This window comes from Chionomys nivalis, chromosome 17, assembly GCF_950005125.1.
Source record: "Chionomys nivalis chromosome 17, mChiNiv1.1, whole genome shotgun sequence".
NCBI lineage: Eukaryota > Metazoa > Chordata > Mammalia > Rodentia > Cricetidae > Chionomys > Chionomys nivalis.
Genome location: NC_080102.1, coordinates 25,550,907 through 25,565,455, shown reverse-complemented (window position 1 = coordinate 25,565,455; position 14,549 = coordinate 25,550,907). Strand labels below are relative to the sequence as shown.

At 37.3% G+C, this 14,549-nt stretch overlaps 1 protein-coding gene across 8 annotated transcripts in view; it reads right to left on the bottom strand.

The window, feature by feature from the left end:
• Phf20l1 (PHD finger protein 20 like 1) overlaps positions 1-11,673 on the bottom strand; it is a 68,174-nt gene extending 56,501 nt beyond the window's left edge. For 4 of the 8 annotated variants that reach the window (XM_057791554.1, XM_057791556.1, XM_057791557.1 and 1 more), the window contains exons 1-2: positions 11,422-11,672; positions 9,277-9,396 (exon numbers count right to left, since the gene is read on the bottom strand). In XM_057791554.1, the coding sequence (XP_057647537.1) occupies positions 9,277-9,359 (83 nt within the window). In that variant the 5' untranslated portion in view covers positions 9,360-9,396; positions 11,422-11,672. Of the gene's footprint in view, positions 1-9,276; positions 9,397-11,421 lie in introns of all 8 variants that reach the window. The other 4 variants (XM_057791559.1, XM_057791560.1, XM_057791561.1 and 1 more) reach the window with 2 other exon arrangements.
• Between the last annotated feature and the right edge of the window lie 2,876 nt (positions 11,674-14,549).

The following is a 14,549-nucleotide window of genomic DNA, read 5'->3' as shown; positions in this document are numbered from 1 at the left end:
ATAACCAGAACAGGCTTCCAATCTTTTTGAATAAATGTCAAGCAAACAAAATGGCAAAGATACTTTTAAGAAATATACCAATAAGTTTTCAAGTTTTGTTTTTTTAACTAATAGTTATTTGTTTATGTCAATAACAAAAATTGTAATCTTGTAATTTAGGAATTAACAGTTCTTTGTTCATTTCAGTAAAGGAAAATCAAAGCCATGGCAATATAAGAATGAGTAATGACATAGTATTATATAACATTAACATAAAACATGCACAAATATTATTTTAAAGAGAACATTAGGAAATCTTGACAAAATTAGGTAAGTTTTAAATGATAGTAATAAAGAAACTTGAAATAAGAGTTAAGAATAATCTAATGTTAGGACACTCAAGTAGGTAAGGACTGACAATATAAAAGTTATGTAGATGAAAATTTCATTTATATCATGTAACTATTATAGTATATAAAACCTACTAGGATAACCAGAAACAGAGGTAAGAGCTGCCTTATGTATGACTATTAGGTTGAATGATCACTTGCCAAATAAAAATTAAGGTAAATACAATAGTCTTGTAACCTAATAACTGTTTTATTTTGTTAGCTTCCTGGAAGCACTTTAAGTTTATATTATGCATCGTAATTTTCAATATTCCTTCACCTATTCACTCCTACTACACTAAAGATGCAACAATATCACTGTTAGTATGTTTAAAGTTACTGCTGTTCCACACGCATGCTAGTTTTTCACATTTTAACACAATGTAAACATGTCATAATTTAAACTTGGTATTATAAAAAGAAATAAATATATGAAATAGTTTAGATTCTCAAGAACATTGATATAATAGATTATTGGTGCAGGAGGTAGTTTGGTGGTGGGACAGAAGACTAGGGAGAAACCTGGTGCTAGGGAAACTCCCAGGAATCCACAAGTATGACTCCAGCAAAGAAAGATACCCTAGCAATAAGTGAAGAAGGTGCCTAAACTGGCCATTTACTGTAATCAGATTGGTGGCTACCTTGTCAACAGAGAGCCTTCATTCAGTAACTAATGGAAACAGATGCAGATGGAAGCCAAGCATTGGGCCAAGCTCTGGGAGTCCTCCTGAGGAAAGGGAGGAGGGATTGTACATGTGGGAGTGGGGGTGTATCAATGTCATGACAGAGAAACCCGAAGAGACAGCTGATCTAAGCTTATGGGAGCATATGTACCCTGGACCAACAGTTAGTGAGACTGCATGGTACCAACCTAGGCCCTCTGCATGTGTAAGACAGTTGTGTAGGTTGGTCTATTTGTAAGGCTCCTGGCAGTGAGATGAGGACCTTCCCTGACACTTAACTGGCTTCTGGGAACCCGTTCCCCATGCTGGATTACCCTGCCCAGCCTTTGTGCACGGGGAAGAACTCAGTCTACCTCAACTTAATGTGCCATGCTATGTTTAAGTCCATGGGAGGCCTGTCCTTTCTGAAAGGAGATAGAGGAGAATGAGGGGGGAGTAGAAGCAGTGTGTGTGTTGGGGAGGGGGACAGGAGAAGAGGGAGGAAAAACTGTGGTTGGAATGTAAAATAAAGGGAAAAACTGTTATTTAAGGAAGAGTAAAAAAAAAAAACACACACACCCTCTCTAACATTGAATTCTATAAGTTTTCATCAGTGATTTTTTTTTCAGATTTTTGCAAATACTCCTGTGACACTTGTCAGCAGAAACTCTTTCTTCAATCTGCTTCTTAGTTTTGTACCCATTACATTATCACACTATAAACATTAGATTACTAAGGACTCCCTCCGACCTTTACTAAAGCATGCTCTTCCTTTCCCTGGTATTGGATTCAAAGTTCATGTACTTTGAACAATTTGTTTCAATTTCTAGAACCAGACTTTTAAAAATTATGCCAGCAAAATCCAGAGTTTTAGATTGCAACTGTCTAATTCTCTTTAATATTTAGCATTCTGAATATTTCCAAAAATAGGGTTTGTTTATGCCCCGACTGAGAGTTCTACAGATTTACACTAGCTCCTTGTTTCACTTGGCTCTACTGTATTTGATGCTAATGCTTATCATGTATCTTTACCATGAGGAAGAAGCCATGCTAAGTTAACTTTTCAATGTAATGGGGATTTTAACCCTCAAAGGATTCTTTATGTGAGATACTACTTCCCCACTATTTGCTGTTTTTGAGACTGGGTCTTACATGCAGACAAAGCTTGCCAGGTCTCAAAATAATGTCTGAGCCTCCTGGGTGCTAGTACAGATATGTTACCACACCAGACTCTTGCTACTTTTTTAAAAAAGTGAGGTCACCAGTGTTCCTAAAGGTTCAGTAACTTGTTCAAGTTAAAGAAGTAATAAAATGACAGATCCCTGAACTCAGGTTTTAGTTCACATTTTTTTAACCAATTATAGATTCTCATTATGTACTAGTTGGTCAACTTATCATTATGATGGTTCAAATCCAGTAGATTCTTACTAGTGAAAACAATATGGAAACTAAAATAATTTACCTTTTCTTGTAAACAGTCTGCTTCTTAGACAAACATGTCTGAAATCGGTTTCTGTTAGCCCAAGAATATAGGACAGTTATTATCTAAAATAAATACCCACTATGCATAATGGTATGTCAACAATGAAAACATTTAGTAAGAATGCTGAAAGGGATATGTAGAGAAAATAATGGCTGCCTTTAAACCACATATCAAACATTCACTCTTTTTTAGTTTGTGCCCAATCTCTGCCATTATCTGAACACACAAAATAAAGCACAGCCAGCCTGAGATTTCACCTTCATATATTTACAAATCGATGAAGCCATGAAATAAAATTGTTAATTTAAAGATTGGCTTCTAAGTCAAAATCAGGAGGAAGTTCTTTGGACAGGCAGACCTCAAATTAGCTTGCCTTGCGTAAAACTGTAATCCTAAGAACAAGGGCACCTGAGGGCTCTTACATACCATGTACATACACCACTAGAGAAGTCAGGAACAGTGCTGACCTAGGCACATTTAGCCAACAGGTGAGTGCTCTTGGAAATCTACACGATGCAGTGGACTGTACTGGTGACCTCACCCTACCTGGACTGAAAGGTTTCTATCATCCAAATGTTTCAGACCCCCTATATTTTGGTTCCAAGTTATATTGGCCTTTCCCTACATGTCTAAACACCATTTCTTCTTCTAAGTGACTAGCAGTTTTGAAAAGTTACCTATAGATTCTTCATACCTACTTTATGTCTATCTCAAATCTGTGACAGGTCCATCTATAAATACAATTATCTGTCAAACCAGAAAAGGTGAAAAGAGATAAAGGAAACAGGGGTTGTAACTGGAAAAAAACCTACAATGGGACACATTCACTAGAAAAATACCAATACAGAGACACAAAACACGTGACACAAAAAGCATTGACAACACATATTTTCTGGATTCTAATTAAATTTACTTTATCAAATAACTCTTTTTTTTTTTCAAAAAAAATAAGGCTTAAAAAAACAAACAAAAACTAACCAAACTTATAAACCAGAAAATGGATTTAAAAATACATCGGTACGCTGAGCACAAGGACAGAGGAACCAAGCATGTTTTGATGAGCCCACCTATCCTACTTCTAATCTTGCTTTTCATACTTTTTTATCAGTAGGGCCTCATCGTTAGCATCTTAAACACAGCAGGCAGAGCTCTAGTTTGTAGACAGTGTTTACAAGCAGGCACAGATTAAACATCAGGATTTAAAACGAAGTTTTTACCATTTCAATTTCAGTTCTCTGCACAAAGGGCCCTTAAATTGTTGCCTTCTGATGTGTGTTGGTGTGTGTGTGTGTACGTGCATTTATGAACCTAATATATAATTCAATTATTTTGGTACTATACATACAACTACACATTTTTTTCCTGAGTTGCACCAGAAATCTGATTTTCAATGGTAGTGAATGACTCAAAATAATTACATTTCAAGTATTAAAGAAAATCTTTTGAAATTTCAAACACAAAAAGACAAAAACTTTACTCACATCAACTAAATAATCTCTATCTTGAAATTACTTGAACTCATCTAAGTCCACTTTACTTTTAAAGTGACTAATTTCCAGGGGCATTCCCTGCCAAATATATAGGTTACAAATCACATTATTCTTCTGAAAAGCCACCAATATAAAGTTAACTTTTTATTTTGGAAATAGGCACTTATTTTCAATTAGAGGTATCACTACTACAATCTTAACTTCTTTAACTTTCTCACATATTAAAATTCTGTTGGGAACAACTTAAACACTCATATTTGCAAATGTTCCATACAGTGCAAACTCTCCAAATGTGTGGGAACAGCATTTGCCAACTCAAATTTAAACTGTTCTAGCAAACTCTCATACTTGGAGACATCTCCACAATTTTTAATCTCTCACTTTCCTTTTCTTTATATCTAGAAGGGAATTAATAGAAATATTCCAAAAGAAGTCAGTAGAACTCATCTGAATACTTTGACTGTATTTCAAATCTCCTAAGACTAACAGCATATCACTCCATCTGCTGTGTTCTCATAAATAAATCACTAACTGCAGAATAACAGCCTAATCAAATGGCAGCAGTTAAACTATTAAAACCAGTATCATCACTTCTTACCAACTATATTCCACTTGGTTAGCTGCTGATGTGTCTACAGAAGCTCTGCAGTGTACTGGAGGAGGAAGATATGCTGAGCAGTTAAAGACTAGGCTCTAACAGCATGCTGCAATGGCATCTTTTTCCTATGTGAGTCTACCTCACTCTCTTGCCAACATTACAGTCTAATAAAAGACTGGAACTTGAAGACTTCAGATACACAGGTTTATTTTCTAGCTGTCCTTCTCCCTTTGCATTTATGTCAGTGTTTTAAGTTTGAAATTGTAGAATCCAAACCAGGTTTAGATATGTTTTTATTTGATCCTGAAAATATTGTATGGATAACAGTGTCAGTGGCACTGTTAAACAAAACCACACTTGCCCATACTTACCAGATCATAAATAACTGCATCAATTAAAAACCATCCACTTAGTGTCCTTGGTAAAACTTTATTATAAATATTCTCTTTATCCAAATATATTCCTATACCAAAATACTTGTTATGGTATTCTTATGATGACTTCCAGAAATAAAGCTCAATGTCAAGGTGTGAACAGACATAGGCAACAATGGATAATATGATAGAAAACTAAAATTTAAAACAGCTGATTACATTAGCTAATCTAGAACATTAAAGTCCTTATGTAGGTTGCTCAGAAAATAAGTTAAAAGAAAATGTTTTTAAAAAGATGACAAAATATTGAAAAATTAAAAGTAGGAGTTTACTCTGTGTAGAAAAGATCTAGGGAACAAAGGCAAATACAAAGTCAAACTCCACAATGACTTCTCAGGGCCTGTATTCATTAGTGCAGAGAGATAAATAGATAAGCCATCAATGGCTTTCACAAATATAGCTGCAGAGAAACCCTGTCTCGAAAAACCAAAATAAAATAAAATAAAATAAAATAAAATAAACAAATATAGCTGCATGTTTACTTTGAAAATAGGATGTAACAAATCACTACTTAACAATATAAGTGAATTTTCAAAGAGAAGCTATCTTTATCAACTTTAAGGAGAATGTGGTATTGATGATATTCTTCCTAGGAAACAGATTAACATTTTCCTAGTAATTCAAGTCTTCATAAACATTAAAAGAAGTTGCTTAACTTCATTTTATTTCTTCCCACTAAATTTAGTATATCCTTTTATTACTAGGACACATCAAAATTTATTGTTCTTTTTTTGTACATGAAAAACATTTTGAGAATTATACCATTATCAATATTTGTGCATTTTTAGCTGTTGTCTGTTTAGGTGGGTGGTACAAGGGACTGAACTCAATAATCTGTACATGCCAGACAAAAATTGGATATATTATTATGAGGTAGGCACAATGAGCTACCATGCTGACCTTGAACTTGTTACCTTCCCACCTTAGCCTCCTAAGTTGCTGAGTGTGCTACCATGCTTGGTTTGTCCTTTTCTCTCTCTCTCTCTCTATCTTAAATTTTATGTATAGAGAAGTGGCTAGAAATGGCTCAGTGGTTGAGAACACTTGCTGCTCTTAGGACCTGGGTCCATTTAACAGCACCTACATTGTGGTTCACAGCCCTTTGTAACTCTCTTCTGACCTTCTCAGGAATCAAACAGGTAAAGGCTAACACATAACATAAAAATATTCTTTAAACGTGTGTGCATGTGTGTGTGAGAGAGAGAGGGGGTACTCTAGAAGCTAGAAGAAAGGATCAGATCCCATGGAGCTGGAGTTACAGGCAGTTACAGTAAGCCTTTGCATATGGATACTGGAAACTAACTTGAATCCTATGGGAAAGACACAAGTTCCCTTAACTACTGAGCTACCTCTCTATTATCTCTAATTATTCTTTTAAAAGAAAATGTGACAAATTGATTCCACAGTAAGTGGTTCAGTGTACATGTCTTAAGATCAAAAAAAGTAAACATTTGCAATGTTGCTCTACGCTGCCTGTCCAGTGACTTAACAGTGCAAAGTATATATATCAAATATGAACCAATATTTTTCAAATGGAACTGAATGTATATGGATGATAAAAGCATTCACTATACATGCAGAAATATTAAAGAATGGAGGGAACAAAAAAGTTCTATTTAGTATTTTGTTTTATTTTTGTTTTCATTGTGAGACAGGGTTTCTCTGTGTAGCTTAGAGCCTATCCTGGAACTCACTGTGTAGATAGGCTGGCCTTGAACTCACAGAGATACTTCTGACTCTGCTTCCTGAGTGCTGGGATTAAAGGCATGCACCACCACCGCCCAGCTATATTTAGTATATTTTAAAATATTAGCCATTCTGTTCCTTCTAAAATTGCTGAAGTTTTAAAAACCAAATTGTTATTAATTTTTATTTGACACTAAAACAAATATATGAAGACTTTACATGAAATATTGAATTTTTTTACAAGTAGGATGATATACATACATACTATTCTGTATGAATAGTTAATTGTCTTTAGCTATATAACCACTTTAAAAAAACAAACAAACAGAAAGCTTCATATAACTTTTGTGCCACCTAGAAATTTAAGTAGATCTTAGCACTTCAACAGATGTTCTGTGGTAAACCACTTGATATTAAATTTAAGGTTGATCTAACTCTATTTCCTGATACTGACAAAAAGAGCAAAACTCAATCTTAAGAAATTATTTGAATTACCCAAATGAGTGTATATGTATATGTGTATACATATACAATACTCTGAAAGGTTTGTGTTTTTTTAAGGAGCCACATCAAGATAGTGTTTACATAAATGAGTTTATAAAAATTAAAATCAGAACAAATTTCAGTATTTGCCATGAGATTACTCTGGCCAATGTTTCTCAATGAGACCATTATCACTGAACTCACTAGAAATACAGGTAGACATTATACCTACTAGCATGAACCTCTTGTTGATAAGCTACAATTCTGATGTGTTTTCAGGAATTCTACTTTGAAGCACAGAACACTAAAGTACAATTAGCCAACGTTTGAACAAGAATTCTCTAAAAATATTTTTTAAATTTAATTACTAAATCAAAATTTAACAGCCACTAAATTAGAAGACATTTCATCACCAAAAGTAAACTTCTTATACAACAAGGCCAAAGTTATGTTAGTGTCTCTAAAAACTACTGCATGAACTAATAAACTATATGGTTCTTCAAAGCTAGACAATAGCTCAATGGTACTTTGTTGATTGAGAAGCCTATGCGAATATATAAACATAAAATAACTTGTTATTCACAAAAGCAGTAGCTTCAAAAAAAGGTAAAGATTCACATCAAAAAAGGATTCTTTCTATACTCATATCTCACAAAGACTCAACAGTGTACTTCTGCAGTAAAACGATGTTGGCTAAATCACAAACAAGAAAGCCATTCTGCACAAACTGGCATCTTTTACTGCACAGTGCAAAGGTACTACTTCATAGTTGTGAGTATTTCGTCATTGTCATCAACACATCCTCGCTGATATCTGCTAAAATCTGGAGACTGTTTCTTAATCACCCTTGCTATGATAAAACCTATTTCTCAGGTGCTTCCCAAGTTCAACGAAACAATATATGTACAATCCACCTCGTAAGAAACAGGTTCCTTACAAGAACTATCCACTAAGTAGCTAGGAATAAGAGGCAAAATAATTAAATAATTGTCACTCAACCTTAAAGAAGAGTTCCAAACTGTCCTAAAGAGCCCAAAATGAGGTCATTAAGCTAGGTGATAAAGACATGCGGAGGTCTAAGGCTAGGTTGTTAACAAAAGTCGGAGGCCAGTCTCAAGTCAATACTACGACTAAACAAGATTTCTGTCTGCCACTGCTAATTTGATGACTGAATGCAAATATATCATAAGTGAATCTACTGGCTCCCATCATGGCTATAATGAAGATACAGTGAGACAAAATGTCAAAATGTGTAGTAAATAAAGACCTGGAGTAGCTAAGCTTCTGGCCCTTCTCCAAAACAAGTGAGCATCAGGAGAAGAGAGCAAAGGTGCAAGACAGAAACTATCAAATGCTTCTCTCAGTGGCCCACAAATGCCAACAAGAGGACATTTGCCTAACAGGCAAAATGATGAGCCTGCAAAAAGAATGAGCAACTCATTCCCTCATCCTTATTCCTCTGTGTGCTACTTTCCTCCCCTCCTAACCAGATGGATATCACACTAGTGTATCACCATTTCCTACACCACTGTGTAAGTGACACGCATAGGGTATTTATACTGACCATCTTTCATAGATGCTCAAAATAAGAGGAGAAAGTGCAGTTCTGGGAGACTGTCTTTCTCGCACAACATGCTTTGAGGTTCTGCTCGTTAGGAAGGAAGAGATTAGATGTGATTTTGGTTTTCTGTGGGATAATAAAGGATGAACATGGATACTATGAAAGGGAAAATCCTAACCACTGATAAATAGCAAGAAAACAGACACGTCAATGCCTCTGTCCAAATGTAGGAAGCTGATTATGTGAATTAACCTTCCTCCCCTCCCAAAAATAGCTGATAGTTATTCAAGGGTACCATTCTATTTGACTCATATTTTAAAAATCTCAACTATCTAAAGTACTGTATTAAACAATCTCTGAAGTTTATAAAGGCTAAACCTGAAACCCCATGTGCACGTATATTTGTCAAGGGACAGATATACTCACTCGCCTGACACGTGGTTAGGATAGCCACTGACAGACTAAAGCTACATATTTGGTGTTTTTGGCCAAAGTTCTGTATTTTCCATACCATTTCTGTAAGTAGTCCAGTGCCTCCAAACGAGCACCAATCTCAAAAGTGATTCCAGGACGATTTGGGGGCTTTTTACTCATCTTGAGATCCTATTCTTCAGTATTTTCTTTCCACTACCTCAAGAGGAAAAAAGACAGTTAGATTCTAATGCATGAAATGCACAGGGAATATGGCTTAAAGGAACAAACAGAATTTAATGTATTTCTATGTATTTCAAAATAATACATAGAAAGTTATAATACTTTCCAGTTTTTTAGTTAGATGATTACCAATACCTGCAGGAAGCATGCAACATGAAGGCAATATTGGCAAGGCATTAATAAAAGGAATACAGAAAGGAAAACTAGCTAAAAAGAAGGGACAAGCTATTAAAACTTAAGAATGGCTAAAATACCTTAAACCTTAACTCAAAAATGCCCAAGAAAGTTCCACCCAATGATGAAAATGCTGTTTCTAAAAATTAAGACAATCCTGTTTATTGAAATCCTTGAGGGTAATATAGCTTAATTTCCAGAAATCTTTCAGTATGTCAAAATGTATAACCCTATATAAAACATTAGGATCCCGGAGGAAGCAGTAGACATGCCCTATGTCACTGAGGATTCTAAGCAATCTTTTGTAAGATCAGCATGCATTAGTACATACTACCTCAGCAGTACACCACTCCATAATTTTGACAAAAAGAGTTGCAGAGGTTTTTTTTTTCTTAAATTTCACGTTTAATAATCAATAATGCCAGAGTTTGACTCTGAGTATGGTTTCCATCATTAACTCAAAATAGTGCCCACAATGATAATCATTAAAATAAATAAATAAATAAATAAATAAATAAATAAATAAATAAATAAAAAAAACCTGCAAAGGAGTTCCCTGTAGATCATTCACAGATCAAGTATTTACTATTGTTTAGGTCATACTGGCCTCCTAGCACACTTGAGGCCTTTTTCACTACTAAGTATTTGAGGGAAATGAATACATTCTCCAAGTATCGATAGTGGAGTGAAAATATAATTGGTATGCCAAGTCTTATCAAAACACAATTGGTAATCAGGAATATAAAGCTGTTATTGTTGGAGGAAGATGCTTAAAACATGTTTTACATTGCTACTGACTAGACTCTCTCCGGCTTATAAAAAGAACTTCATACAAACACAAAAACCCTAAAAAAAAAAACCTCACACAACTGAAATTTATTTTTAAAATGGTTTGGTTACTGCTCAAAACAGGCAAAAACAGAATTCCAAATGTGCCTTCCTGGATTTTTTTAGAATCTGAAAAGGGAAATAAAAAAAAAAAATAGTATCAATGCTTGCCACAAAATTAGGGGGGAGGATCAAGGTTACAAGCCTGTGCCTAAGGGACTATAGAATATTCTGGCATGGTTTCAGTGAGGTTAAGATTAGTAGCCAGGGTGCATTGGGTGTAATGGGAACAAATCTAAATATTTTAAATAGCAGTCTTGTAAGTGTGCAACGTACAAGGCTGTTACTTAAATGTGCGGAAATCGAATCTGAAGAGGCATTGTGCCAGTTAAGCTAACATTTCCCAAGATCAAACTTCCAGCCTGTAAATCTAATCCCCCGGTGACTCTCAGGAATGAGGTACCTCCATTCTCTTGTGAGGAGATGGGGAAAATGAAAAAGGCATCTGAATTAGAAACTTTTACAAGAGACAATCTACTGGAAAGATCCTTACAGCAAAACTGCTCAACACAGAGAAGGGTAGGTGAAACACAACAAGAATGAAAAAAAAAAGCAGGAAAAGCGGTAAAAAGAACTGCGGTGTGAGGACGGTGAAGTTAGCGGAGATGACAGTGAGAGGACAGAGACAGGAACACAGAGCAAGTGAGCAGTGAGGGAAAGACCGCGAAGCTAAGCAGAGGTGGAGGACAGGACGAGGCGGGCCCATATGGGCAAGGGTGCCAAGGGGAGCCAGGAAAGGCCGCGGCGCGGCTGGCCCGGAGCCCGGGAGCTGCAGGTTGACAGCCGACTACCCGGCAAGGGAAAGAAGGCGGGGGAGAGCGGCGGCGCGCAGACAATAGGGCCGGCGGGTGGCAGGGAGCCGGGTGCCGGCCGAGAGCGACGAGGGCGCGAGTGCGGCCCGGGGACCCGGCAGCCTCCAGGCCCCACCGCCGCCTCTTACCGACTCGGCCTCCTCTCCGCACAGCAACCGGGCCGTCCGGGGCCGAGCCGGGGTGCGTCAAGGCAGCCAGCGCGGGCCTCGTCCGCGTCTGCCCGGGCAGCGGCCGGGGAGGGAGCAGGAGCCGAGCGAGCCGGGCCCGCGGCGCCGCGTCCGCCTGAGGAAACGCGGGGAGGGAGCCGGGTCCGAGCCCTCAAGCCCGCTCGGGGGCCGCTACCATCGCCGCCTTCGCCGCCGCCACCGCCGCCGCTGCCGCCGCCGGCCAGCCCTGACGCGACGCCGGCCGGGGACGTCAGCCGCCCGCGACGCACCGGAAGCGGGCTGGGCTTCGTCACGTGACATGCGAGGGCCCGGCTCGCGCGGCGCAGTCGATTGGAGGACAGCTCTGGGGGCGGGGCTTCGGTCAGGCTGGGCTTCTAGGGAGTAAAGGGACTTGCGCTCTGGATTCCCCTTAGTGCTGGGAAGAGGATGAAGGCCTTTCAGGATGTCGGTTTTCGTCTTATCTCTCTAGCTGACACATTGGGCAAACGAATGTACCACAAACTTTCCTTGAGATCTGTTTCAGCCTACATTAACGACAGACACAATGATCTCTATTACAAAATCAGAGTGTCTCTTGAATAGATTCTTTATCACTGACACTATTCTATAAAAATAACATGTAATAATCCCAACCGCACAAATATACTGCTCACCAACCTCAGAAATTCTTACTAAACAACTAACAGACATTCCTAAGAAGTGGAGCGCAGCTATAGAGCCTGTAGCTACCATGAAGTGACTTCCACGAGTCTACACAACTAATGATAGAGGGACTACCTTTACTGGGTAACTATCATGCCCCAGAGTCTGTCTGTATCAAGCACAAGAGTCCCTGTTCCAGCTTTGAGAAAACCTAAAAGTGATCACAGACAAAATACTACTGAGAGGAAACATCTATTTTTTTTCTGTCTCTCTCCACTCTTAACACTCTGCCTCCCACATTTTTAAAGTGCATCATTGCATACAAATGGCACTTATATTTATCTTGCCTCATCGTGTACAGAGAAAATAGCAAAATAACTTTAAGTTTCAATGATACTGAGATTTTGTAAATTAAGCAAACATACTTATTTCAACATTTTATTCAAAAGACATTCATTCAAAGATATGTTTCTAATAGCTGCAGAGTTATACTGAGCTTGGTGATGCTATAAACAATGTAAATAAGACAGTTGATAGATGATGTTTTTCATCCAGTTTTTCTTTTGAATGTCTCATACATTTCTTCCATGATTGTCATTAGTCCAAATGAGCTAAATATTTCTAGAATCTTTCTTCTACCACAGGCAGAATTATACTTTCTATTTTTCTTAGTAATATGCTTGATCATTTAATTTGCTATAAACTTAAAATATAAGCAATATTTATCACAGGTACTGGCAATGTATGATGCCAATCCAACAAATTTCCTATGCCTCACACTGTGGCTTGTAATGTTTGCAACAATTGCTGTTTTAGCAACACATGTCCTTGATACATCAGGATGAGCCCAAGAAACACACATCATCTACAACAAGCATGCAATTATAAACAAGAATTTAAACATAAAAATGTACAATGTTGAGAGGACGTGTGTGTGTGTATGGATTATTTGTTGCAAAGTCTAACCCTCCAAAACTAAAGTAATCTTGGAGGAAGAATCAACTTCTCACTAAACGGAATGAAAATATTAGAATCTAATGAGCTTAGTCTTCTTTGTGGAAAAAGGTCTGGCTTTAAATGCTAATTAAACCATATTGCTTTAAGAATTTGTTTGCAAATATGGTAGCAGTGTTCATAATAAGGAAAGATTTCTACATATCACATCAGTAGCAGTACTACTAAAGTTTCTGACTTTCAAGCTGCACCTAAATTTTCCTTAAACATGGCAGAAACCCCAATGATCTGTAAACCAGTAAATTTCTACATATATATATATGCATATATACATGAATACATATATTTGTATGAGTATATATATATATATATTCTTTATTATGTTGAGTGTCTACCAAACCAATTCCCCTAAAGAATGATGATTATTCTATTTCAGCTGGAGCACAAGTCCTCAAATAATACTGAGTAGAAGAAAATTGGGAAGGACTGCCTCCTTACACTTGCAAGGAACCCTAAACAAACTCAGTGGGCAACACACAGAACAGAGATGTGAAAGTGGAATGGAGACTCGCTGAGAGGAGTTCTAGTAAGAGATGGGATAAGGAAGGGTAATGGGATGTTAACATGATGAAAATTTATGATGTAAGTGTATAAATTATCAAAAATAGAAAAAAATTCAGTGGCCCTGAGTTCTAATGTAAATTGGTGCCTTGAGTGGCTTGTGTTCCCGTGGAGTTCATACCCGCCCTCAGATTGCATGTTGGAAATGAGGGTGTCATGTGTAGTTGTCACTAAATTGCAATGGGAAATCTCTAGGAGTCAACAAGAAGGCACCAGGTCTGCTAAAAAGCCTGATGTGCACAACACAGCTCTTTAGCTTGAAGAATTACCCCCACGTCATGCATGACATCTTAATGTCCATCCAGATACTAATATGAATGAAAAGAGACTTGTTAAAAATTGAACATGCCTAAAACTGATTCTCATGTATAAACTCAAAGTAAGATTGAAGGATTATTCAATTTCCAGAGAATGATGCCACTATGTTAGGTATGAATATTGTGCACTTTTTCTACCCATCAACAGGAGGCACTGCTAGGGCAATCTTGTATCCATATGTATTGTATCTATTGCAGTAAAGAGGAATTCAACTGAGATGTAAACACTTGGGTACTACATTGTATCTTTTTGTAATCATGACTGAAAATAGTGCATTGAGCTATATTATTGTACATTATTTCTACACTTGATCTTTTGGTTACTTTTGTGTCATTGTCTTAGACTTTTATTGCTATGAAGAGATACCATGACCACAGCAACTCTTATAAAGAAAAACATTTAATTGGGGCTGGTTTACAATTAAGAGATTTAGTCCATTACTGCCATGGCAGGAGGCATGATAGCAGGCAGGCAGGCAGGCACGTTGCTGGAAACCCTAACCCTATCCATAACCTAAAAGGTAGGTGAGAGTTCTACATCTGGATGGGCAGGCA